This window comes from Lontra canadensis, unplaced genomic scaffold, assembly GCF_010015895.1.
Source record: "Lontra canadensis isolate GAN:19392208 unplaced genomic scaffold, GSC_riverotter_1.0 scaffold30, whole genome shotgun sequence".
In the NCBI taxonomy this organism is placed as follows: Eukaryota; Metazoa; Chordata; class Mammalia; order Carnivora; family Mustelidae; genus Lontra; species Lontra canadensis.
Genome location: NW_022631024.1, coordinates 18,426,918 through 18,453,299, shown reverse-complemented (window position 1 = coordinate 18,453,299; position 26,382 = coordinate 18,426,918). Strand labels below are relative to the sequence as shown.

General features: G+C 61.5%; 1 protein-coding gene across 1 annotated transcript; it reads right to left on the bottom strand.

Annotated features, from left to right (window-relative positions):
• Positions 1 to 356: 356 nt before the first annotated feature.
• On the bottom strand, positions 357 to 19,556 carry UBAC1 (UBA domain containing 1). Its single transcript, XM_032866219.1, has 10 exons — positions 19,254 to 19,556; positions 15,491 to 15,611; positions 14,515 to 14,588; positions 10,771 to 10,878; positions 9,668 to 9,770; positions 9,246 to 9,354; positions 8,368 to 8,596; positions 5,215 to 5,301; positions 4,468 to 4,606; positions 357 to 539 (listed from the first exon to the last, which is right to left on the bottom strand). The coding sequence occupies exons 1-10, from the start codon at positions 19,389 to 19,391 to the stop codon at positions 424 to 426; spliced, it is 1,224 nt and encodes a 407-aa protein (XP_032722110.1). The 5' UTR covers positions 19,392 to 19,556; the 3' UTR covers positions 357 to 423.
• Between the last annotated feature and the right edge of the window lie 6,826 nt (positions 19,557 to 26,382).

Sequence of the window (26,382 nt, the reverse complement as noted above, 5' to 3'; positions counted from 1 at the left end):
TTATTTATTAAAAGAAAAATCATCTGTGAATTCCTCTACTTAAGTTAGTACTGACGTTAACACTTTTGGGTGGAAACATGCCTTCTTCCAAAGAACAAGCAGCAGCTACAGGTCGGGTCAAGGAGCACTTCCAGAGCCCGCAGGGGCCCTGACAGGGGAGGCAGCCTCCCCCCCCGAGCAGCGCCGCGTCTATACACATGGTCAGAGGCTGGACGTGGCCGCGCATGCGGCCATCACACAGGTTTTCAAGCGAAGATCAAAGCGTGCCAGGAGCCCCGCGCCGACACCCAGCCCATGGCCGCCAGGGGTCCCCACGCTCTCTGTCACCCGGCGAGGGGGGGGGGGGGGGGGGGGGGGTGCGGCTGCAGCCAGCCCGAGCTCCCGGGACAGGCGCAGGGCAGCAGGGCGGGGCGGCCGTGTGGCCTACGCGCGGTTCAGGGTCTGGAAGATCCGGGAGATCTGCAGCACGACCGGCCCCGTCTCTGCGTCATTCATCCACTGGCTGCTGTTGAGCGGGTTTTCCAACATGTCTTCGAACGCTGCGGGAAGACACAGTGATGCCGGCGGAGACGGCCCCTCCGCACCCAAGAGCCTGGCCGTGCTGTCCCGGAGGGCGGGCCTCGTGTCGCTGGGGGCCACCCGCAAGCCCCTGCCGCCCCCAGCAGCATCTACTGTCCCACGCATGTACCCGCCGTGGAAAGACCACGAGCCTGGTCCCGGGTGGCAGGGACAGCCCCTGTACTCGCCGGCCTGCCGACGCCGGACAGCAACCTGGCCGCGGCTACCAGCGATCTTGACACAGTCACAGCCTGTGAGTCGGTCGTTCCGCTTCCAAACCCACCAGGCAAAGTCCCAGATGCAGAAAAGACAGGGGGACACCACTGCCAAGTTAACACTATCTGACGGGAAATCAGAATGTTCTGTCTTAAAGAAAGGACTTGAAAATACATAACTGAGGAGCTCCCGGCTGGCTCAGTGGGCAGAACAGGTGACTCGTGACCTCAGGGTCACTGAGTCTGCGCCCCATGTTTGGTGTGGAAACGACTTCATTTTTTTTTTTTTTTTTGGTAAGTTTATTTGACAGAGATCACAAGCAGGCAGAGAGACAGGCAGAGAGAGGGGGAAGCAGGCTCCCTGCTGAGCAGAGAGCCCGATGCGGGGCTCGATCCCAGGACCCGAGACCATGACCTGAGCTGAAGGCAGAGGCTTAACCCACTGAGCCATCCAGGCACCCTGGAGACGACTTCAAAGTAAAATCTTAATAAACGAATCAGGAAGCAAACACAAAATAAACACGTGACTGAGCAATTCCACAGCAAGAAACAAACCATCTCGGCAGTTCCACAAAAGCGTCTCCCCCAGAGACAGCGGCGTGAGCGGCCCTCGCATACGGCTAGCACGCAGCCGTCCCCCACGCACAGGGCACGGGGGCTGCTTCCTCCAGGACCTGCGCCTCCACGGGAAAGGGCGCTTCCCTCGCGTTTCGGACTGACAGCCCTCCTAGCCCTCAAAACAATCCCCGCGGACCGTCCCGATCAAAAGCCTCTGAAAACCAGGACAAGGTATCAGAGAACCCAAAGGACACCTGGGCATCCGGGAGAACGAGAAAGAACGCGGGGGTCCAGAGAGTGGAGGAGCCCACGTCCGCCTTCCTCCTGGGAGCCAAGGGCCGAACAAAAGCGTGAGGCGGGCCGACTGTGGGACACCACCCGACAGGCTGTTTGGGGAGCTCGGTCTTCGCAGGCCTCACACTCGAGAATTTCAGGAAGACAATTACTCAGAACCAAAGGCCGACCAAGTCCGCACATATGACGAAGGACAGGCGTCGACACGCAAAGACCTCCAGGCCGAGCTCGGAGGCCGAGGCCGCAGCGGGAGCAGCGGACGCTCCAGGGCGCATGGGGACACAAGGCTGGCACACGCAGGAGGGGACGAGAGCAGGTGGGGGCACACCAGCCACCCGCGGGGCCCGCGGCCCCGAGCCAGTCATGCCGCCCTCCGGAGCACGAGCTGCCCCCAAAGCAGGAGGTACAGAGGAGGGCGGCCGGCCCACGGCCACAAGGGGAGGAGCCATGGCAGGAACGGGGGCGGGGGGGGAGGGAGACAGCGCGTGCTTCACCACCCAAGGCCTCTCTGCACAGAATCAAGGACCAGCATTGGCTAAACTCCTCTGTGTACAACAGCAAAGCCAAGGGCTGCCTGGGGATGCAATCAGGGAAGCATCCGACTCCGGCGGCTCAGGTCATGATCTCGGGCTCATGAGATCGAGCCCCACGTCCGGCTCTGTGCTTAGCGGGAAACCCACTCAGGATTCTCTCCCCTTTGCCTCCACCTGCACACACGCTCCCTGTGTCTCTCTAAAATGAATTAATCTATGAAAATAATAAAACAGCGAAGCCAGAACGTGCAGCACGAGGGTGCGCCGGCAGGACGCGGGGTAAACCGGGATGGCACGTGGGCCTGCCAGTACTTCGGAAGGAAAGCCAGCAACGGGGCAGCTGCGGGGGGCAGAGGAGATGTCCGCCAGCTTCTGCACGCTCTCCAGCTCGTCCCAGGTGGACTACGGCCAGCGCTTCAGCTCATCTGTAGCGATCACGGTCATCTTCAACTCTCTTGTCAGGAAGGTGTGCGCACGAGCCTGTGCCCCGGTGGCGTGGGGGCCCAGTGGCCGGGGGAGGCTGTCCTGGGGCAGGCAGAGTGCCCGGGGCACAACACACGCGGCCCCCCTGTGCTGGGCAGTTTGGGGCCCCCAAAGCCGTCCATGGGCCGCAGCCAGGTGGCACCTACCCTGCCCCCTTGTTTCAGAAACCTGAGGAGAGGCTCCCCGTGAGCAAACGTGACACTGCAGGACGGTCCCAGCAGAGGGCAAAGACGTTCAGTGAAACCCCACGTCCGTCGTGAGGGAACCCTCCGAGAAAAGACAAAACCAGCCGGGAGCAGAGGACAGTCTCGGAGGCAAGCATTAGAAAAAAACCCTTCAGAAGAGGGTGTGGACCCACCCAAGACAGCGCCTTCCTTCTTCCCGTTGGCCCCATAAGCAGCAGGGGAGCCGGGGAACCCAGCGAGGCGCCCACACGTCCCGCACAGAGAAGGAAAATGCGCATACACACGCGCCACCAAAGCCCAGAACTTGGGGACCCACAGGCAGCCTCCCCAGCCCGCACCGAACACACTCCCAGGTAGATGACCGACTTAGAGAAGGAAAGCAAAACCGACAACTTCTAGAAATAAGAGTATCTTCCTCACCTCGAAGCCAGACCGTTTTCCCGGATGAAACACACAGATCCAACTACGTTTAAATGCGTCCCCATGACGCAGCAGAAACCCCAGGAACAGGAGAACAACATTCAAGATACAAATGAACTGATAAAGGGCCAGTGTCCAGCAGACACGAGGGGCTTTGTGGCTGCATCAAAAAATGCTCCAGAGAACGACACCCAGGACGGGCCTTTCAGAGCTGAGGTCCTAGCATGGCTCCCGGAACAGGCTGGGCCTCACAGCTGTGGGAAAGGGCCAAGCTCACAGCTGTGCCCGCCTGGGCTGTGGGCGCTCTCACCAAGCGTCCTCGGGGACCCACAGGCTGTGCACAGGGCCTGGCGCACCCCTGCAGCCCCACCCACACACACCTGGCCTGGGGACAGAAGAGTGGGGACATGCCCCGTGGCTCATCACTCTCCATGACACAGTCACGCTGGGACGCAGAGGCCTGCCCGGGACCCACCCTGCCAGGAAGGCAGACGCAAGGGGACGGGGCTCTGGGGACAGAGATCTGGGGACAGACATAGGCGGCACCGCCTCCTAGGAGCCCGAGCGATGACAAAGGCTAACTCTCAGTGCTGGGGGGACAGGGGTGCAGTACGGGAGGCGCCCAGAGGACCCACGGGGCCTGGAACACTCCAGACTTTTTTTTAATACTGCGTGTTTTTAAAATTTTTTCTAAAGATCTTATTTATCTGTCAGAGCACAAGCTGGCGGAGCAGCAGGCAGGAGAGGGAGAGCCACACGGCGCGCTGAGCATAGCGCCTGACGCGGGACTCCCAGGACCCCGAGATCACGACCCAAGCCAAAGGCAGACGCCCCTTTAACTCCGCCTTCTGAAGCTGAACGCAGATGTGTGGCTGTTAGTCTTACTTTAAGTCAGGAAAATCCCACACGCTTCTGCACACACGTTATGTTCCACAGACAAAACGGGGCCAGAGAAGTCCCTCACCCGCATAAAGGCCGAGGCAAACGCCTCCCGCCCACCTGGTCCAGCCTAGGGGTGCTGTCCACGCTTGCCCGCGTCTGGACAAGCCACCCTGACTGGTTCGAGAGCTCGTCCGAGGCCCCCGCACAGAACCGCCTGCGGGCAGAGCCCGAGCGCTGGCCCCAGTGACTCGGGCAGGAGTCACGGACACTGGCGGAGACCCCCATCACTTGGTGACATCTGTGGGGTGCGACAGGCCCGGGCTAGGGAAGGCCACGTACCTAGTAACGTTTTTGGGTTGGTCAGGCCCAGCTGCACCACCGGGTTATCCAGAATGGCTTGGAAGAGAGGGCTGTCGGGGTCGATGCCCTTGTCCAGCTCCTCGGGGGACGGCTTCCGGTCTCCCAGCAGCCACTCGCACTGCGAATGCAAGAGCCGGCCCGTGAGCCCCTCCTGACCCCCCACAGCACCAGCTGCCCGCAGACCGGGGGCTCTGACATTGGGAAGGAAGAGCCACACCGGTCTAGCCGACCCCCACTCCGCAGCGCAGGCAAACAGCGGCGACCTCTCGGTCCTTGGTCGCGGAAGGGGGATGAGGCAGGACCCAGCCAGAGTAGTGGGGGGAGGCGGAAGAAATGCACGGAACCCCGGGCTGCGCCCGCCTGGAGCTGGCTGGCGGGCAGCCGGGGCGCCTGAGTCCCCAGAGCGCAGCGCCCCCTGCCGGCCACCACGCACACACCCCCCCCCACCCCCTCGGCCCGCGGTCCGCCAGCCGCTGGTGCGTGTCGCAGAGCGGGGTCCGCCGCGGGGTCACGTCAACAAGCTCAGCGAACAGCGCACACACACACCGGCCTGCCAAGCGCGTGCTCTCTCCGAAAGACAAAGAACTACGCCCTCGGACCCTCTCCCCTCGTTTTGCGGGGGAATCAAACAACAGGTGGCCGTGGGAGGAGCCAGACGCACACGGTCCCGGGCCGCGCCCCCCGCGAGGGCGAGGCGGCGTCCGGGCGCCCGACGGCGGTACTCACAGCGGCATTCTGCTGGTTGTTGTTCACTCGGAGGGCGTCCATCACTTCCTTCTCGTCGAAGCCCATCTCCATCAGCGCAACGACCGCCTGCAGGGGAGGGCACAGACCGCTCAAACCCGCGGGGGCCACGTCTCACCACGGCATGCTCGCGGGGGGCCGACGAGGTCGGCACAGGACGTTCTGGGGCACGCATGTGGTTCCCTGCGGCTTCACCGATCGCTCGAGGCTCCTGAGCGACGCACGGACCACGGCCAGCCCGAGTCCGCGCAGCCGCAGACGTGCCCGGAGCCTGCCTCCCACGGCCGCGCGGGCCGGCCACGCCCACGTCCGACCCTCGCAGGCTGGTCCCCGCGGTCTCCACGACCACACGGGAGCTCGCAGTGGACGGCCTCGCGACCCAGAATAAAAGGTATTAGGAAGAGGCCGTGTAAGCAAACCCGATCTAAGTGAAGACCAAAATGGCCACGTTAATATTCATTTGTGAAGAAAAAAGGTGGGAGGGGGAATTCTTCAGATTTTATCTTTAAAAATTGACACTAAAATTAGTTTTAAACATCTCACGTGTATTAAGACAGAAGCTGTATCTCGAACATCTGGTGATTCTTAGAGGGAACAACCCAAGGTCATTGGGAGGTGGGGGGACGTACATTTTCATGACAAAAATCACGTACGACACTAGGGCCTTCACCTTACTCTTGACTTTTTATCTTTTTTATTACTAATTTCCAAGAGAGCACGCAAGCACGAGTGGGGGGAGGAGTAGACTCCCCGCTGAGCAGGGAGCCCACCCAGAACACCATCTCGGGACCCCAGGATCACAACCTGAGCCTAATGCAGACGCCCAACCAACGGAACCACCCAGGAGTCCCTATTCTTGATTTTCACACAATTTTTGGAAGAGTCCACTTTGGGGGGGGGGAAGGTGAAGATTTTATCAAGTTAATTCTTTTTTTCTTTTTTAAAGATTTTATTTATTTATTTGACAGACAGAGATCACAAGCAGGCAGAGAGGCAGGCAGAGAGAGAGGGGGAAGCAGGTTCCCCACTGAGCAGAGAGCCCGATGCGGGGCTCGATCCCAGGACCCTGAGATCATGACCTGAGCCGAAGGCAGAGGCTTTAACCCACTGAGCCACCCAGGCGCCCCAGGTTAATTCTTTAAAGATCAAAGCATGCTCTTGTGAGGTCCCGGTCACAGCTCTACTTCTGCCAGGCACCTGGGCGGCAGCGCTGGGCAGCAACCTGAAGAGCCCCCCTGTGCCACCCTCTGTGGGCCGGGCTCAGCCGGAACTAGACCATCAAGTGTCCCAAAGAGCACCCGACAGAAGGACGTCAGCTGCACATGGCAGTCAGGACTGACCTTCCCTGGAGCCACACGGTCGACGGCGAGCTGAGCTGGCAGCCTCTCCCAACACAGCCCCCGTCCCGTGCTTTCCTGCACCGGCTCCACCCCCGGGGGGCTCCACCCCCGAAAGCAGGATGAAGGACCCACCACGCCATAGTCTGACTCCCAAGTCACATAAGCTCACCCAGAGCCCCCCACTAAATCCAAGGACGGGGTGGCCTCCCTGTGGCCACCCATAAAAGCGAGCCTCTCCCCTCACTCACCCCTGCCTCAGCCCGGGAAGCAATGGCCCAGGACTTGTGCACAGTGACCACAGGGACGCACCCTGCCTTCCTGCCAGGGGTCTGGGCACTCACTCCTACCATGCCCACTGCACTTGGCTGCCCCCACCCCTGTAGCTGGCATGGGGGATGGTGGGGGCACAACAGCAAAAAGTCTGTTTCGGTCTCAAGCGCAAGCCCCGCTCTGGACCCAGACTTCCCGGGAAGCACGTGAGCGCCGCCGACCTTCCAGACTCTTCTCTCCAATGGTGTAGGACCAGAGGCTGGACGAGCCTCGACAGCCCCTCCTAACAGTAGTCACAGAACGTCTACCTCCAAGAGGCCACAGGAAGGCCCAGGAGAAGCGCACGTCTCAGGAGAAGGGCACGTCGAGACAGCAGCGGTGGTCCCCACATGCCAGGGCTAGGCTGGCGAGCCGGACGAGGACGACACAGAAGCGCCCTCAGGGTATGCCCAGAGCCCCGAGGCAGAGCACAAACCGCCCCCAAGAGCGCGGCTGCCCGTCCTATAGGGCTGGGCCCAGCATGCCCCCCGGGCTCCAGAAACACCAGCTCCCGCTCAGCAGAAACGCCACTGGACGCACAGCTGGGCTCGCCGGAAAGCCACGAAGAGCACCAAACTCACGGGACAGCGGGGCTGCCGTGGAAGGCCGCAGGAGCCGTCAGCGTGGCCTGGGGGACAGGACGTGGGCCATGGGGCCCTACACGGTGAGCAGCTGGAGCTCAAGACCAGGACCCCACGAGGGAGGTCCTACACCCCCCAAGCCGCGGCTGTACCGCACGGTGGCCCGGGAGCCCTGCCTTCGTGGCTAACACAGAAGCGGGCCCCTGGCAGGGAAACAGCCTCAGAACCACCCGTGGCGGGCGGCCCACAGCCCGGCCACCTGGGAGTCCCCGGAAACACAAGCCTGCAGGTGAGCCCGCCCAGACAGCACGGGGCCCCCGCAGAAGCAGACGTGTGGACTGAGCCCTAACAGCTGGAGCTCACGGATCTGTAACCAGAAAGAAAAACGCAGGCTCAAAGCACCAGAAGCGCCCCAGAGGAAACCAAAAGCCCAGCGGAGGAGCAGAGCAGCGGAGCACAGAACAGCAGCCACGAGAGCGTTAAGAACGGGACGACGGCAAAGGAGCAGCCTGAACCCACGGCAATGTCGTCCCCAAGTATGGCCAGCGCTGGGCGGGCCCCGGGACCTTTGATCCTGCAGACGCCACGGCTCCCAGATGGCCGGAGGCTGCCCAGCCTCCCCGCCCACAGGCAACCCTGCAGCGCCCCATCCTCCCACCTCTGGGCAGCGTCCTGGCCCAAGCCCGTAGCTCGCCAATAGCGACAACATAAACGAAACCCTGTTGTAGCTTTGAGGAGATGACAAACATCTCGGCAAATTACTTGGAGAAGAAACACCCACCAGGATCCATGTGGGGACAACTTAAAACTGAATTTGGGCCCGTCTACGAGCCCCTCACTGAGCTCCACTCCCATGTGGAGGAAAGGCAACCCCACCTGGCCGCCCCTGGCCCCGGGACACATACCCGAGAGTCAGCCCGAAACTCCCTTTTCCTCCGGATCTTCTTGAAGATCTCCGTTAGCTCATCTCTGGGCTCCTCGTCTCCCGTGCTCGTCCCAGAAGCCTCTGGGGCGGCCTCGGGGGCAGCCTCGGCCTGTGCCCCTTCCGGCAAGGCCTGGCCTGGGAGAGGCGTGTCAACAGTCGGGTCTTCCGCGTGCTCGATCAGCCACTCCATGGCCTGAGGTACCGACATGCTGAAAGGCAACAGGAGACTCTTTCCAGCACCCCCAGGCCGGTCAGAGGGCCTTGAGCCTCCCTGACATCCCCAGGGAAAGCCTCTCTGGTAGCCCTCGTCAGGCATCTCAGTACAGAAGGGTCTGGAGCTCTGGGCCCTGCCCCAAACGACCCCAAGACCCCGGCCAGAGCACAGAAACCCAAGCACTAAGCCCGGAGAACAAACCCGTGAGATACACATGAGAACCAAGGCCCAAGGCAAAAAGGAGCAGAGCCCGCGGACTGTCCTCTGGAGTACAAGTTGTGCGCTTTGGGTCCAAGTGTAGGCGCGGAAGCGAGCGGCTGCAGCCCGGCGAGCCTGGGGGGCTGCTAGGGGGGACACCGCACGCACCACCAGCCGCCACGTCCCTGACACATGCAAGCTCCCACGTGGTGCCTACAACGGCCCCGGGGAGGACCGCAGTTCAGCCTACCCACAGCACGTTCCCGGCAAGGGCCACTGTCCTGAGACGCCCCACCGAGTCACTCCTGGGACACGCACCGAAATGTCTCGCGTTAAAAACTCACATCTACTGTACACGGTTCAACCTAAGACTCGGGGACAGAGAAAGCCACCCCAGGGGAGCCCCACAGCATCGGCAGCAAGGGAAGGAGGCGGCCCGGACGTACTGGTTCAGCCGAAGGGCCTTGGCGGCCCTGGTCTCCGGGAAGCCCATCTCCGTGAGCTGCCGCAGGGCGGCCTCGTCCACTCTGCCATCCTCCTCCTCGTCCAGCATTGCTGCGGGCGAGAGACGGGGCCACCTGTGAGGGCCAGGCCAGTGCGCGGGCTGCCCCCCAGCCAGGAGCCCGAGGGCCCACCTGCAGGCTAACCCCCTCCTCAAACGCAGCACGTGGACACGGAGCCCTCGGCCGGCAGGCGGAGCAGGAGCCCCGCGGCCACGGGAAGCGCAAACAGAGCTGGTGTTCCCAGCACTGACGCGGGGACCATGAGGAGTGCGAACGGGGACCGTGGGGGGCTGACAGAGCCTCTGAGGTGGGGGCACGCGGTGGGGTCTGAACGCAGGATCCAGTCCCCCGGGGCGCGCTCATACCATTCGCCTTCTTAAATAGTTCAACCGCGTCCGGGTTCAGCGCCAATAACTTCTGCGCCACCTCGATGAGCGACACCAGGATCTTCCGGAGTTCTGTCTGGAACTGCGGGGAAAGAAAAAGAGACTCTGACTTCTCCAAGTGCCCCAGAGACCTGCCCGGATGGGTGACCACACTCCTGGGCCTACAACTCCGTATCTGGGCGTCCCAACCACGCCGCTATCGGTTCCAGAGCGTGGAGACGGACGGAGAGGAGGTGGGTGAGGCCACAGAGTGGCGGGAGGGCTGTGTGCCTGGCGGGGAGGAGCGGCCTCGCTGGCACAGACGGGTTGTGCGCACGGCTTCTCAGCTGGCGGCGACACAGAGAAACATCTGGAGACACGGCCCAGCCCTCTGGCCAACGTGGAAAGCACGAGCCCGCTACGTAAGCAGAAGAGATCAGCCTGACTGGATGGGCTTCCCAGAACCGGGCCTCCGATTCTCACCCGGCCAGAAGCCGGCCGGCACAGCAGCATCGGCGGCAGCCAGCCGGCCACTGGGAACGCATTCAGAAACCCCGACAGACGGTCCCAGCACCACCGGCGAGACGGGGATCAGCTGCCCCTCTTTCCCACAACAGGCCTCAGACAGCCTATGAGAGCCACTGCTGGGGCAATCCCGCACGCAGCCCGGGACGTGGTCAGAGCCGGACGCCCTGCTTGGCAGGGAACCCTCTGTTGCTCCAGCGAGCAGGGCTCATGGTGGTGCTCTCGGACGAGATGGCCGTGCCGTCCCAGTCCTGCGCGGCGTGGGCATACCCCAGTTCTCAGACGGTCCACAGGGCACTGGACACACAGTGTATTTAGCCTAGAACTTTCCAACCCAAAGTAACTAAGAGTCCAGACTTCCAGCTACAAATTTTTGGCAAATTAGAGCAAAACCCTAATATTCTCCCAGTGGGATCAGTCTTGGTCCTGCCTTCTGATGTCTTTTCAAACCTTCTGTTTTGGAATAATTTTCGGTTATACCCGCCCTTTCCCCCGGCTTCCCAAAGCACGGCTGAGAAGCCGTGCAGCCCCCACGCAGGCGTGACGGGCCCGCAGTGCAGCCCACAGTGAGCACTCACGTCCCTGATGTTGGTCTGGACCTCGGCCCGGTCCATGTTGTGGGACGGCACGTTGGCGGTGGCTCGGTAGATAGCCTCTCTGTCTGGGGCTTTCTGCTCTTGTTTCTTCTGCAGAGAAGAGGAATTAGAAAGTCAGAAATGAGTACAAGAACCTTGACAGGCAAGGCCACGTGAGCTGAACACACAGGGAGAGAAGCACTCTCATGGGCAGCAGAGGGTCCCTGTGGGTTCGGTGCTCACTAGGGACACAATTCCTGCCTGTCGTGCCAGAGGGTGGCAGGGCCGGAGAGAAGACGCAACGGTCCCCTGCGGCCACAGAGAGAGCATCTCGCGTGAGCTGTGGCTGTGCGGGGCCAGGAGCACGCACGCACCCCGCCTGCTTCCGGAAGCCCTCGCAGCAGCATGTCCGGACTGGACTGTGAGGACTCCGAGACCGAGAATGGGAGAAATGCAGACCATCTACCCAGACAGAAACAGGGCTCAGCAGAGCACACAGAGAAGCCTGACCAGAAACCAGAAACAAGGCCCAGCCAACTCCAGGCCAGCACCACAGCCCGAAGGAAGCCCACCGGGCTTGGAGTGAGCAGCGGGACCCGAGAACAGGGCTCCTCCACCACCCTGCAAATGCCTGGGGGAACAGACTTGGGGAGCCCTGAGCCAGGGAGCCTGGGCTCAGCAGCAAGAAAAGGCGGTACCATGCTAATCCCCGCCAATGAGTCCCAGCACCAGCCCCCACCCTGGCAGGGACATGAAGCAGGAGACCTCCTGCTGTGAGGAGGGGGAGCCCAGGGCTGGGTCTGCCCCACAGGGAAGCCCGGCGGCAGGTACACCCCACCGGGCACAGAGAGCAGCCGGTGAACCCCCCCATGCCTCTTACTGGGAAGGCGGCCCAGGAGGGCTGGGGGTGGGTGGGAAGCCCCCACCACAAAAGACAGGGATCAAGACAAGAAGGGGAAAAGGAGAGAAACATGGAAGAGAGAAGCAGAGAAGAGGACTGCACGAAGGAAACCGTCAGAGAGACGGGGTGCTACCACCAGAGGCCACGTCCCCACTAGAGATGCAAACTGTCACCACCAGATCAACAGGCCGCAGCAGGCAGAGGACCATGTCCAGGAAATTGCCCTGAAGGCAGGTCCAGCATCCAACCAACAGCAACTCCAGAAAGAGGGAAGAGAAAATGAGGGGAGGGCATTCTCCGAAAACAACCCGGGAAAATTTCCAGAACAAAAACACACGGTCTCCAGACGCCGCATGCCACGCGCAGCAGAGGCCGAAGTCGTGAAGCCCCAGGGCCCTCCACAGCCTCCCCACCCGCGGAGACACCCCGGACGAACAGAGCACGCAAAGGAGACGAGTCAGGCCCGACCAGTGCCGGCCACGTGGCCACCCTGGGAACGGGGACCACGGCCCTCCCCAGCAGCCCCTCGACGCTGCAGTGCAGGGGCCTCAAGATTCCCTGTCCTTTCTAGAGGCCGGAGGAAGCCAGGAGCCACCAGACCAAGGGACAGTCAACAGCAAGACACCAGATCCTGCAGGTAGAGCTCAAAGAGGGCCCTAAGAGCCCACTCCTGGCAATGATGCCTACACGATGCCAGAGCCCATGAGCAGGATGGCCGCTCCCTGCGGTGAGGTCACACTGTGGCACAGTCAACCTGAAGCAAAAGTAATGACCCACCTTGGGAGGCCTGACCTAAGCGGGTAAGGCCTGAAAAAGGACGGGGCTCTTTCTGGCCGGAGATCAACACGTGAGCAATTCTGTTGCTGGTTCCAGAGATGCAGAAGAGTGGCCGGCCCCATGCGCCGAGAGCCCCCAACCTGGGCTGACCGAGGAAGGAAACGGGGCCCAGTCCTTTAGCCATACGCACGGCCAACCGCCTGAAGGATGTGGAAGCAAAGCCTTCCCCAGAGCCTCCCTGGAGGAACGCAGACCAGCCACACCTTGATTTGAACCCAACGCCCGGGGCCCGGCTGAGCCCGCCCAGACTGCAGGTCTGCGGGTCAGGCCAGTTCTAGGCCGGTGTGTCCGTGGTACCGTGACAGGGGGCAAAAGGAAGTGTCCAGATACACCAGGGTTCAGAAGCTCTGACACAGGGGTGAGGTGAGAAGGCCACGCTGCACGACAGGCCTGGAGACCCGTGAGGCAGAGGGATGTGGCTAGGAAGAGCTGGAAGGACATCCCCAGGACAGCAGGGACCAGCTGACGGCCTCGTACACAGGACCCTGCTTTCAAAAGGATCTATCAGTCCTGGCAAAGAATCTGAAAGCTTAGCGATATGCATGCAGAAAACACATCGACGAGGCAATCACTGACTCCAGGAGAAACGAAGTTGCATGAAAAAGGATAAAATAATCCAAGTACCCCTCGCTCCTGACGGGAAACAGCGGATGCATGCTAACACCGACGGAGGCCCTGAGACCTTCAACCAGTGTCAGGATCTAATCCTCCAAACATCAAGGAGCCCAAGAACCAAAAACTGATATTCTGAGAAATACTCAATTCTGCGTGTGGTTTTGAAATCAGAAGAATTACTGGGGGGATGGGGGAAAGAGCTCCAAGAGGTTACCTTTAGGGCGCGTGACACTGGTGGGAGGAGGATGCTTTTATTAAGAAACCAGTTACAGGGGTGCCTGGGTGGCTCAGTGGGTTAAAGCTTCTGCCTTCAGCTCAGGTCATGATCCCAGGGTCCTGGGATCAAGCCCCACATCGGGCTCTCTGCTCGGCGGGGAGCCTGCTTCCTCCTCTCTCTCTCTCTCTCTGCCTGCCTCTCTGCCTACTTGCAACTTCTGTCAAATAAATAAATAAAATCTTAAAAAAAAAAAAAAAAAGAAACCAGTTACATGATCTGACTTCAGAACCGCATATTACTTTCACTTAAAATTAAGACTAATTCTGAAAAATAGGTAGTGACGTCGTATGTTTCACTTCGAAAATACGCGCACAGAAAAGGTGACCCAGCAAGTGAGGTCCATGGGTTGCTGCGAGGCACTCAGAGGCACAGGGGCAGTGGGAACCCCGCCGTCTACACTGGTCACCCAGGGCCAACACTATAACCTGAGAAGCGCGGGCGGCTCTCAGGGCGGGGCGGGGCAGGCCCAGATCTGTCTCCTAGAGATGGGCTGAGCTGCTGGCCTGTGGGTGAGCGGGTGCCGGCCAGGTGCGGCCACAGATAAGGGCACACGAAGCCCAGGGCCACCGGACCCGCAGCAGGCCCTCAGAGAGCTCAGCCCGCTAGCCGCGCAGGGCCCAGCCCACAGAGCCCGGCCTGCTTTCTCGGGGGGGAGCGCTCTCCCAAGCATTTCAAAGCACGAACAAGAAACTCCACCCGAGAGAAACAAAGGAAAACCGTGAAATTAGCCTGGCTGCCCGTTGGAACGGCCCGGCTTTGCGCTGAGCACGGCGTGAGGACTGCCTGGCCCTTCCCTGCGCACGCACCTGCCCTCCGGGGAGAGGGGCCTGAGTGCGCCGCCCGCCACCGCTTCCTGCGCTCCTTCTCCCTGTCCTGTGGGCACAGGCCTCGCCCGATGAGAGGCAGGCCTGACAGCTTCTCAGGATTGCACGGGCGCTGAGACCGTACCGGCCACCGGAGAGCAACCAGGAGAGGCTCGGCCACGACAGGAGACCCCCCAGCGGTTGACTGCGGGCCCTGCTGGGTCTGGGAATGACTCATTCCCAGAACGTTTCTTTCTCACAGGCTGGAGGGTGGAGACTAACCAAGACTTCCAGTTCCACACTGGGAAACTCACCTTTTCTTCTGCCGAGACGTCAGCCATCTTAGGAAGTGGAGTCGGAGCACGTTTCTTTATCAACAACAAGACATCTAGGGAGAAAAGACGCCGTCAGGCTGGTTACCGATCTCTTCCATAAGATGGCAAAACGGGGGCCAGAGGACCCACGGCCAGAGGAGCAGGGGCTCCCCCAGGTGCCGCCTAGGCCCAAGGCTCACGCACGTCCGTGCCTCCCCGCCTTCCTGCCCGCGCACAGGGGCGCGGCAAGAACCTGGCCGTGGGTCACACAGGTGGCCGGCGGCCGAGGAGGCACACACAGCACGGCCCTGAGAACCGTGCAAACAACCGGAAGAGATCCCACAAAACGTCCTCACTCCCACAGGCGCGGGCTCCTGAGGTTGGGAGCTGGGGCCAACCCTCAGAGCGAACCACCTGCCATGGGCCGAGGCCACGTGCGCACGGCGGGCGGCTCCCACCTGGCCGTGGGCCGGACCGCGCCGGCGGGGGTTATAAACAGTATGTTCAGGAGAATCCCCGAACTGAAATCACCGTTTGAATGACAAACACAAAGCTGCAAGCTTCTCCCCAGTGCCTCCCGACACAAACTCGAAGCAAGGGAACGGGAGTGGGCGACTCAGAGCGTCTTCCGCGGGCGCCGGGTACGACGGCCGTGACTGGACTTTCCCGCCCCAGAAGGAAGCCGGCAGCAGCTCCCGAGGCCCTGGTCCTGCTCGGACACAGAGTCACAAACGCAGTTGAATCCGGCTCTCGCACGGATGCTGCTGGTCCGATTCAGTGTGTGCTGCTTTTCACAAACAGCCCACGACGCACACTTTGTTTCAACAAAGGAAGAATAAAAGCATCTCAGCTGACCCAGTTTCCCTGCTCGGCCCCAGCCTGGAACACAGACTTGGATGCCAAGGGCGCCTTTGCCTCTCGCTCCCCCGCTCCCCGCCGCGCCGAGGCCCCCGCCGCTGCCCCGCGAGGCCCCTACCTTGGTCGTGGACGTTCTCCTCCAAGATTGTTTTGGCGTCACTCAGCACCCTCTCCGAAGCAGCGTGCATCAGTTTGTGATGGGCCACGCTTTTGGGGTCTTCCAAGCTCCCATGGGCACACTGGGGGGGGGGTCACATATTTAAAGACAGAATAAATCATAACCGTACCGATACTAGGACCTGACACCCTGAGCCACACAGGCGTCTACTGGTTACCAGCTAGAAGGTGAAGGCACACACCAAGTCAAAGACCCCCACGGACGGTGGAAGGCGGACGAAATGCCGTAACATCTGATCCCTCCGGGCAGCGATCCGTGCACCGACCAGCTAAGTCGACCTGAAATAGGCGCCCAGCCTGACACAGAACACCTCACTGCTAGAAGCGACCTGAACCGCCTCCTTCGTCTGGAAGGATCCAGAGAGTCAACTAAAAATGAAAAGAGCAGGGCCACTGTTCCCTGAAAGATGGAGGTACGACTTGTGCACTTTTTCTCTCTTCCAGATAGGTGAAGGGGCTGAGAGAAAGCAGAGAGAGAAGCTGGTCCACGAGAGCCAGAAATAGGGTCCGGACCGCTTCAGCACCTGCACGAGCCCGAGGGCAACCAGCCTCCATGTGGCCCTTGGTTCACCAAGTGACCACCACATGGACCTTGAAGCTGCGGGAGCCGCTGGCAGGCCCCTCCTGGGCATTCAAAGGGGGTGGACCGGCACACAGCTACAGCTCACAGGACCCCAGGGACCCCAGAACGCAGCACTGGGGCGGGGGGTGCGGACATCCAGGCCTGAGGGGGCTGCAGTGACACCCGGGACGTGAAGGCTTCGGGGCACTGACGCACATTCACATAAACTGACCGGGCTGAAGGGGGCGGGGGTGGAGCCCAGCCCATAGGAAAAGGTACTCCTACCACTTACGACAGCAGACACCAACCCCCTCGCTCGCCTTGAATTCAACACTGGCTCTGCTCCCAGAAATACTGGGTGTGCTTCTTCTAACCCTGAAATCTGCAGGCTAGTGGATTCGACACGTTCAGAATACAGTCTAGGAAACAACATTTTCCAAAACCATCCTCATCTGGCTCCTGACACCACCAGCGTGAGGCACGCCAGCAGCGTGCCAGGGGCACAACACAGGCTGAGTCACCCGTACTGCACGATTACTTCACTCTGGGTCTTTGTGCTCAGCAGAAGCCCTCGGAGCAAGCGAGCTAGGGCAGCCAGAGAGCCCCACAAGAACCCAATGCCCGGGCAGGGAGGCCGTGACACCTCCTGAGCCTGACTCCTCCCCAGGAGAGCCAAGAGGGGACTCCCACACCTGACATCCTGTGTTGTCCCAAGACGCACTATCATGTGACCTAAGAAACACGAACAGCTTGGGGCGCCTGGGTGGCTCAGGTCATGATCCTGGGGTCCTGGGATCGAGCCCCGCAGCGGGCTCCCTGCTGGAGAGGAGTCTGCTTCTCCCTCTGCCTCTGCCCCTCCTCCCTGCCCGTGCACTTGCTCTCTCTCAAATAAATAAAATCTTAAAAGAAAAAAAGAAAGAAAGAAAGAAAGAAAGAGAGAAAAAAAGAAAGAAAGAAAGAATAAACATTAACAGCCGTATGGACAGGAACTGTATCATGTTGTGGCAATTTCACGAAAGATCTCAATCAACATAAAACCCCAAAAAGAGCAAAGCAAGAGTAGCACCCCAGCTCCCCTAGAGAAAGCAGTTTTTTTTTTTTTTAAGATTTTATTTATTTATTTGTAAGAGAGATAGAGAGCGTGCACACACAAGTAGGCAGAGAGGCAGACAGAGGCACCGGGGGAAGCAGTCTCCCTGCCGAGCAAGGAGCCTGACGCAGGACTCGATCCCAGGACCCTGAGATCATGACCTGAGCCGAAGGCAGCGGCTTAACCCACTGAGCCACCCAGGCGCCCTTCTCCAAGAGTTCTGATGACGATGCCCTCAATGAGAAAGCACCACACTCCCAACAGCACCGTGGGGGTGGGGAGACACCCACACTGTCCCCTCCACGGGCAGGGCTCTGCCTGAGCCTGCACGGGAGCACAGTGGGAAGGAGACAGACGCTCAAGCACAGGCCGAGCCTCGCTGCCCACAGCGACAGGACATTCAGGAACAGTTTCGGGGGACATTCGAGGCTACAACTTGAGAACGCTCTCTCCTAAGTAACGCGTCCTGCCTGGTTCGAGAAGCAGCACGCCCTGCCTACGGAACAGGATGGGCTCCGAGGTGGGAGGACTTTCTGACGACTTAGCTCCTGGGTCCCGTGATCTGTGCCGTTCCTCCACCCCGGGAGAGACCGCAGAATGGCATGAAATCTCAGTTCAAAGTAGGAGAGTGCCAGAAAAACCCCAAACGACACACCTCACTCCCGGCTGGAATAATTAATATCAGGTACATAATAATTAGCATCTTACTCAAACTGGCTGCCTAATGACCCCCAAGAGCTCCAGAGATCCATCAGCTCCCGTTTCCGGGTCCCCTTCACAAAACAGTATTAGGATGGCTACGTAGTGAGTTAAGCTGAATGCCATCCCCATTAACCCCCGACTTCTCCCTCCCTGACTCGGCAGGTGGCCTGCCATGTAAACGCAGTCCTGGACTCTCAATCCTCCCCACGTGCCCCATTAATCCACACGCTTGTTTGGGGCGCACTGGGAGCCTGGCCCTGGACCTGAGAACACAGGCCCAGCCCTCAGGGAGCTGCTGTCTTTGGTGGGCTGCCGGGGAGGGGACACAGCATCTCAGAGAGGCTGTTGTTAAAATGCACAGCACTACACAAACACGGTGCCAGCTCTCACAGCCGACGGTCCGGGGGCCCCCAGCCTGCTGGCCGAGTGCCATGCTTGGGTTCATGGCGAAAGCACCCCACAGAAGAAAGGACGGCATGCTTGCCCGCGGCTGCCAGCCCAGAGCCCCCTCCTCCTCGGTGAGAGTCACCGACGTCCAGCATGTTCCAGAAGAGGGCTCACTGGTAACCAGAGAGCTCCCTGGCCTGCCCTGGACAGTTACAGGGCAGCCGTACAGGGACTGAAAAGTGCCTCCTGAGCGGTTACGCAGACAACCCAGAGCTCCGCGGCCGTGGGCATGTCGCTCCGCAGGGCCATCGCACAGAAGGGCTGAGCTCCGCTCGAACAGCGCTCCGTCCTGCCCAGCACCGTTTCCCGGACGGCCAGAGCGGGGCAGGCGGCCGGCGGAGGGGAGGCGCGCAGAGGGAAAGCCGCCCAGGACTCGTTCCAGACGTGAGCAACCCGAGGAGCCCGCCGGGCCAGGAGCCCGCCCGCGACTGAGCCGTGAACACTGCGTCTCCCAGCGCCGCGGTCCTGCCCCGGGCCCTGCCCACGAGTCAGTGTAAAGGCCTCGGGCAAGCAGGGCTCAGGGGCAGCCCGGCCCGCGCCGGTTCGGCGGCACGAGCGGCCAGAGCCGGGCCCTGACCCACAGGCCCGCCCGCAGGGAAGGGAAGGGACGTCTCCACGGCGCGCCCCTCCTTCCCCGGGCACCGCTCCCCGCTCCTGGGGCCTCACCCCAAGGGCAAGCAAGCCCAGCTGCCGGGAAACCAGGAGGGCCTGCCGGGCGCGGCGACGCCGCGTCTCCTGCCTCAGTTTCCCTCCTGCCCCCAGCTCCTCGGGCTGCCGCGAGAGTTCAACGACCGGCGCCGGGCGGGAGCGCGTCCGGAGGGCGGGGAGGGGGCGGCGGGGAGGGGGCGACCAGGCGGGGGCCGGGGGCCGGGGGACGGGGGACGGGGGCCGCGGCGGCCTTACGTGCTTGAGGCAGCGCTCCTTGAGCTTCTCCACCTCCGTGTCCTCGGTCGCCTCCTCCAGCCACTCGGCGCCGTCGGACGCGCAGATGTGCAGCCGCAGCACCTTGCCCGCGAAGATCTTCTCCTCCTGCACGAACATCGCGCCGCCGCCGCCGCCGCCGCCCGGCCTGCGCCCGCCGCCCAGGCCGTGAAGGTCACCGGGGCGGGGCCAGGCCGCCCGCGCGTTCGCTCGCTGGCCGCCGCCGCCCCGCCCCGGCTCCCCTCGGCCGGCCGCCCGTCACTTGCCGCGGGCCCAGCGGTCGCCTCGCTCCCGCCGCCGGGCCGCCGGGGGCGCGCTGGCTGCGCCGCGACGGAAGTGCGTCACAGCGTGCGCCCGGAGCATGCCGGGAAATGTTGTTCTCCTGCGGCCTCGGCGCGCGCCCCCCGCGCCGGAAGTACGTCACAGGGCGCCCCCGGGGCATGCCGGGAGCTGTCGTTCTGGCGCTGCTAGGTCTCTCCCGCACCGGCCTGCGCTTTGTCGCTTTCGGCCGTGGCCCGCGCGACCCTTGAGTCCGGTGGTCCTTTCTGAGATGGGCTCTCGGTATAGAGTACACAGCCAGTCCCCAGGACTGCGGAGGGAAGAGCAGTGAAAGACACTCCACCCTGTCTTTACACAGACGACATCGTTTTAAAGGATTTTATTTCTCGGACAGAGCGCGCACATGCAGGGGAGGGTCAGGTGGGGGAAACGGGCGCACGCAGGGGAGGGTCAGGCCGGGGAAACAGGCGCACGCAGGGGAGGGTCAGGCCGGGGAGCGCGCGCACGCAGGGCAGGGTCTGGCCGCGGAGAAGCAAGCTCAAACCCCCCACCCCCCCGACCCCCAGCAGGAAGGCGGACCTGCGGCCGGGTCCCGGGACCCGAACGCAGGGTAGACGCGCCCCGGGGCCCACATTGCTCACATCTTGAAGTAACAGCCCAGGTGACCTCCGCTGCTGCTTCTACCGCTTGACAAGGCCCCTGCGGGGGCAGTAGTTAAACCCATGACCGCTGCTGTGCGCCTCCGACCGCAGGCTCTGGAGCGACGTCCCCAAGTCGGTCCCCAGCCCCGCGACAGCGGCACTTGGGAACTGGTTAGGAAGGCGGGTCCCGGGCCTCACCCGAACCTCAGGGGGCAGAGCGTTAGCCGACAGCTGTGGCCCCTGACCGGGGGACTCTGTACGCACTTCCTGGGAGGATGACGGACGTGGAAGGAGCCCTTGGGGCCAGACCTAGACCAGGTGACTGATCTGCCACCACTCACTCCTTTCATTCATCCAAAACTCCTTTACCGAGCAGAGACGAATAGGGCACCTGCTCTAGGAGGGGGCGGTCTAGATGGGAAGGTGGTCCCAGCGTCTGTCCCATTCGGCCACTTACTGTCCCCAAGCTGCTTTGTACACATGCCCTCACTCTCCCCTAGAATCATCCTGACCATGCCCGAACCTCATCTGTCCAGAGTGGTGTTCAGTAATTCTTCCATGAGTCAAACCCTCCGCTAGTCACCCCGCACTGTACAGGCATGATTAAGGCCGGAGACGGGAATTCTGCCCTAGGAAGACGTAAGACATGGTCTTATGGGACAGGGATGCCCGAGCAAGCAGAGCCAGAGAGGAGGGGGGCACCAGGGGCGCTTATGGGACCCAGTGACATAGAAGGGCTGAGGATGAGAAGTGGAGAATGATGGAGCAATGGCGTGGGGGAGAGGGGACAGTCTCAGCATGGCTGGGAGACTGGCAGGGAGGGGGAGGTGGGCGAGGACACGGGAAGCCGCAGTACAGCACGTGGACCTCACCGGAGGCCGTGGGAGCTGCGTGTGGGTGGTGGGGTCTCTGATGGAGGTAGGGAGGAGGACAGGAGGCAGCCTGGACGCAGCAGAAAGCCAGGAAGCTCCTGCACCCTTCCACAGTGGGATGCGTAGGGCCTGAACCAAGACAGTGAAGAAAGTGGCATGTGGGCAGGAGACGCGGCCCAGTGTGGGAATAGGTCTGACGGAGGAGGGCAGGTGAGGCGAGAGCAAAATCCAGGGTGCCGTGAGTGCCTCCAGCGTGCTGACAAGGTGCACAGTGGTGCCGCCCCCCAAGGGGAGGAGGAGAAGGTGGCATGGGCAGATGCTGAGCTCTGCTCTCCATGTGCAGGGGTGGATGTGCGGGGCGTCCGAGGGGACCAGGCCGGAAGGCAGTTGAAGGCACCGAGCTGTTTCCTCTTCTAGGTGAGGATTAGGACACGTGTGGACGTGCAGAGGGAGGACTGCCCCCCTGCTTTGCGGGGTCATAGCTCCCGCTTCTCCAGCGGCTGAGCCGTGGCGTATGAGGACCCAGCCTCTCCCCGGCCCTAGAGCTCCCCACCGGCCTGGCCACAGCCAGCTGAGCTTCCCATGTCAAACCCCTGCCTCCCCTGCCCCCCAACAGAGGCTGGTCCCTAAAGCACACTGTGCACCTGACACAGCCTCTGGCTGCAAGAGCTGCCTGGTGCGCCTGCCTCGCCCCCACCTGTGTCTGTTCAGTACCGACTGTGTGCTGGGCGCCCCTGCAGGTGCCGGCAGCGCAGCAGCACAGCACAAGTGAGCTGGCCACCCGCTCAGGGAGGCGCTCTCAGGACCAAGGACCAGTTGGTCTGAACGTGGCAGGCCCAGGACCCAACGGGGCTTCGGCACGAGCCGAGGGTGTCCCTGAATGCAGCAGAGCCAGCTTTGCTCCCGTCCCAGCAGCAAGAGTGCCCGGGAAGAGCCCAAGCTGCCCTGGCTGGTGCCAAGAGGGTGAGCTCCCTCCCCGTGGTGTCCCCACACCCTCTGACTCTCGCTGGGACTCAGCTCCTGGGCCCCCAGCAGACAGCGGCTAGGCCATAAAGGCTGGAGAGGGTCTCCTGGCTAAGGGGACTCCAAGTCTGGCTGAGAGAGGCGTCCATCCTGGAGCTCCTGGCCCCCAGGGCAGCCCATCCTGTAGGGACCCAAAGCCTCCAACAGCGGCTGCCCAGCGGTGTCTCTGGGCGACCGCTAGAGGGCGGGGACGAGCCGCAGTCCAGCGGGCTCCCAGGTGACCCGCAGGCAGGACCCAGCTGGAGTCCTCTCAGCGCCCCTGCAGGGAGCCCTGTTGGGCCCAGCAAGCACCCGCTGCGAGGGTCATGGGGACGGGCCATAAAGGATGCCTAAGAGCTCTCCTCCAGACGGCAAGAGGAAGGAGGAGGTGGTTGAGGGGGAAACTGAGGCACCCAAAAAGAAGCAACAACCCTGTCACCCTTGTGGGTGCCCTGAGGAGCCCAGTTTGAAAACCACAGCTCTGGGTCAACACCTTACGGTGGGAGACCCAGGCCCAGAGACCGGATGGGCAGGCATCTCGTCATTTAACCTGTTCACGCAAAAGCCCGCACCTAGCACCCGCTGCTTAGGTCGGGGCGGGGGGGCTCCTGATTCCCAGGAGACAGCGCCACGCTTAGCTGCCCTCCGTCTGGCACCAACCCCCAAGGTCGCCAAGTGTGGGAGTGTTCCACAAAGCAGGGGACTTCCGGCACCGAGAATCTACTCTCATCCAGCTCTGGAGGCCGCAGGTAGGGGTAGGGCTCGTCCCCTCTGTGGGGAGTCTGTCCCCAGCCTGCCGTTGGTGTCCTTCCGCGTAGAAACACCCCAAACTTGTTGCTGCTCACTCTTCCCTAGGCCTGCTCCCTGTGTCCCAGATTTCCCTCTCCACCCCATGCCCTGTCTCTCCTCCTAGAAGACACCTGTCACGGGATGCAGGGCCCTCTGTAAATCCAGGGTGACCTCATCCCCAGATCCCTAACCGATCACATCTGCAAAGACGCTGTGGCCAAGTAAAGCCAGGCTGAGGTCTGGGTGGGGCGTGGACTCGGGGGACACCCTACTCAGGCCCCAGACAAGAGGTCATGGGCACCCACCCCACTGGGTGCGTGCGAGCCGGGCGCACCCCATCCTCGAGGACCGAAGCCTCGGGAGCCGGCAGATAGGAGTGGTCCCAAGGTTAATTAATCATTGCATTAAAAATTCACCCGTTAGGGGCCCCACAAACAGGAAAAGTATTAATCACTCGTTTCCTCAGAGTGACAAGTGCATTTCCCTAAATTCCTGGGCTGCTGACTTAACCGAATGCTAATCCCCACGCTGCTGCTGCGTTTCCCGGGAAGTCACGGCTCATGAATATTCCAGGGTCACAATTTGCTTTTTAAAAGGACAGACTTATTATTTCATTTTTAAGCTTGCTGTCATGAATAGTAATATTCCAGGCCCTGAAATAATGAAATGGCAGCGACTTTCTGGTCCAGTCCCTGCCCCGTAGGGGACCGAGTGGGGGTTCCAGGCCTCCCCATCACGACGTCCGGACACACGGTCAGCCCACGGGAGCATCGCTGCCTGAGCAGCAGGTGGGCTGCAGCCCCTTCCCTTCCCCTGGGCACTTCACAGTTTATAAGCAGGTGTACCCTTGGCTCCTGAGATCCTCCTGGCCACGACCGTGTCACTAGCCAAGGAGGCGGGAAGCTAGACAGAGAGGCCAGTTCAAATCTGATCCCAAGTGACCCTAGCCAAGTCCCTCTGGGCCTCCATTGCTCACCTGTGAAATGGGGTCTCGAGCCAGGATTTGAGCCAGGCTTAGCCAATGCCAGAGCCGGTGTTCTTAAGCCTCTCGCTGCGGCCTCAGGTCTGGGGAGACAGAGTACTGGGACCCCCGGCCCTGACGTTTAGATCTTCGATCTCCGTGGAGCAGGAGTGATGGCACCCCCGGGCAGACGGAGGAGGCCTTACGCCCGGCAGCCTCCCCGGGAACGTCTTCTCAGTGTGATCTCTACCACTTGATGAAATTATGGGCCGTTCCAAGCACCCAGTAACCCGCAGCAGCTCACTAAACAGGTGTTTAAGTGGAAAATCTGATGCCATGTCTCCCTTCCATGACCGTTCAGACGGGAAGGAACTCCTTTTCAGAGATGGGCTGCTGGTAGGTGGGAAGCTCCTCGGACCCCAGCCCTCCCCCGAGCCTCAGTGCCCTCTTCAGCGCTAGCCTCCCTGCCCCCAGCCTGTCACCAGACAGACCCTAAGGGCCCCCACCAAGGCCGTCTGTGGACTGGGGGTCACCTTCTCAGTCTGGTCTCAGGTCGGCAGCCAAGGGGGCCCAGCCCCGCACCTCACCTGCCTGGGCTTCCTCACTCTCTGCACCACAAAGCCCCCACCCCAGCTTGTACTGAACCCCCCCCCAACAACCCCCAAGACTCCATTCCAGCCTCCCTCTGCTGCAGAGCCCACCCCAGCTGCCCCTACCAGGCGTGAGTCCCCCTGGATCCGAGCTCAGGCCTTCCTGTCTTCCTGTCCTCACTTCTGCCTCACCTGCTTCACTGGCAGACATCTCTGGTTCCTGGACCCCAGCCCCAGTGCAGCGCTTGTGGGAGAGCCCGCGGCCATGTTCTTGGTTTTTTTTTTTTTTTTTAAAGACTTTATTTATTTGACAGACGGAGATCACAAGTAGGCAGAGAGGCAGGCAGAGAGAGGGGGAAGCAGGCTCCCTGCTGAGCAGAGAGCCCGATGTGGGGCTCGATCCCAGGACCCTGAGACCACGACCTGAGCCGAAGGCAGAGGTTTTAACCCACTGAGCCAGGCGCCCCTCTTGTTTGTTTTGAACGAGTGAAGAACGAATGAATGAACAAATCGCTCTGGGCCTCGGTTGCTCACCTGTGAGACGGGGGAGAGCCGTGACACAGGTTTACTCTGGAAATAATATGCACGGACAAGGTGTGGCCCCGAGAACTCCTCACAGAGCATCACACCACGTCTCACTCTTCCAGAACAGAGTTACAGAAGGTGTGTCCATCCCGGGGTCTGGACCTCCAGGGGCCCACGGTGCCCTCTGTGGACAACCGAGGTGCCACCCCACAGGCCCCAGGGATGGGGTTGGTGCAAAAAGTGGAAATCTCACAGGGCTGGACGCTTCTCCTCCCCAGCGCCGAAGCATGCTTGGATAGGCAGGCAGCACCGCGTGCACAAAAGGCATCACCGACCCCCGCTGAAAGCCACTGATGAGGACCAGAGCAGCCTTACCATAACCAGACGTCTTCAACTGTCCCTGGGATCTTGTCACAGAGAGTTTGAGTGTCGAGGGCCTCCAGAGGCTTCGTTTCCAGAAGGCTGTGTGCTTTTTGCTGAAATGGCATTTGTGGGACATGCGGTGATTTTTCCCAGGGACGCCATCGGCGCTGTGGGGGGAGGGGCTCAGGGGGCAGAGCCGCTCACCCAGGAGTGCCGTTTCCAGTCCCAGCCGGGGGATATAAGCCAATACCACACCCCTTGCCTCCGGGACAAGAACAGCACACAAGCCTCTCCCATGGGCTGGGGCCACGCCACCCTGGGGGACAAGCTTGGTGTAAGGAGCTGAGAAGCAGGCAGGCCTTCTCTGTCCCCTGTCCCGGCCTCCCCTGCACCCTTCCTGTTTTCAGACGGGCGCCCTGGTTCCAGGAAGCCCCCGTGGCAGTGGGTAGAGTCAAGAGGCCCCTAGATGGACAGGAGACTCCCTGAGGTCATGCCCAGTCAGTGCAGAACAGGTTGGGACCCAGACCCCTGAGAGTCTTTCCCAGCTGGGGTGGCCCTCAGGTGCACAGCCTCAGGCAGGACCGCCCTCCACCCTTGCTGGAGAAGCCCCGTAGACCCTGAGATGCAAAGTCCTTGGGAAATGTTACCAAACCCCTGCCCGCTTTGCCAGAGTGAAGAGCCCGCCCGCAGGCAGAGGTCAGGACGGTGTCCCAGACGCCGGTGCAGGCGCGGCCGTGTCTCTCTCCGAGGTGCTGAAACACTGCCCGGGCTCAGGCTGCCCCGCCGGCTGGCGTCCTCCCGTCTGGGCTACCCGTGGACACCTGTCCAGCCCCCCCACCCACACTGCTCACCATCCTCGTGTGCTCACTTTTAAACTTTGTAATTGTGGTAAAATATATATGACATGACACTGACTGTTTTAACCGTTTTTAAGTGCATGTCCAGGGGTGTCAGGCACATTCACATCCATCCCTAGAACACGACGTTCATCTGTCCAGACTGAGCCTCGTTCCCCATTAACCATTGACCCGTCCCCCCAACTCCAGCCCCCAACCCCCGCCCTCCCCCTCCCTGCCTCTGTGGTCCAGC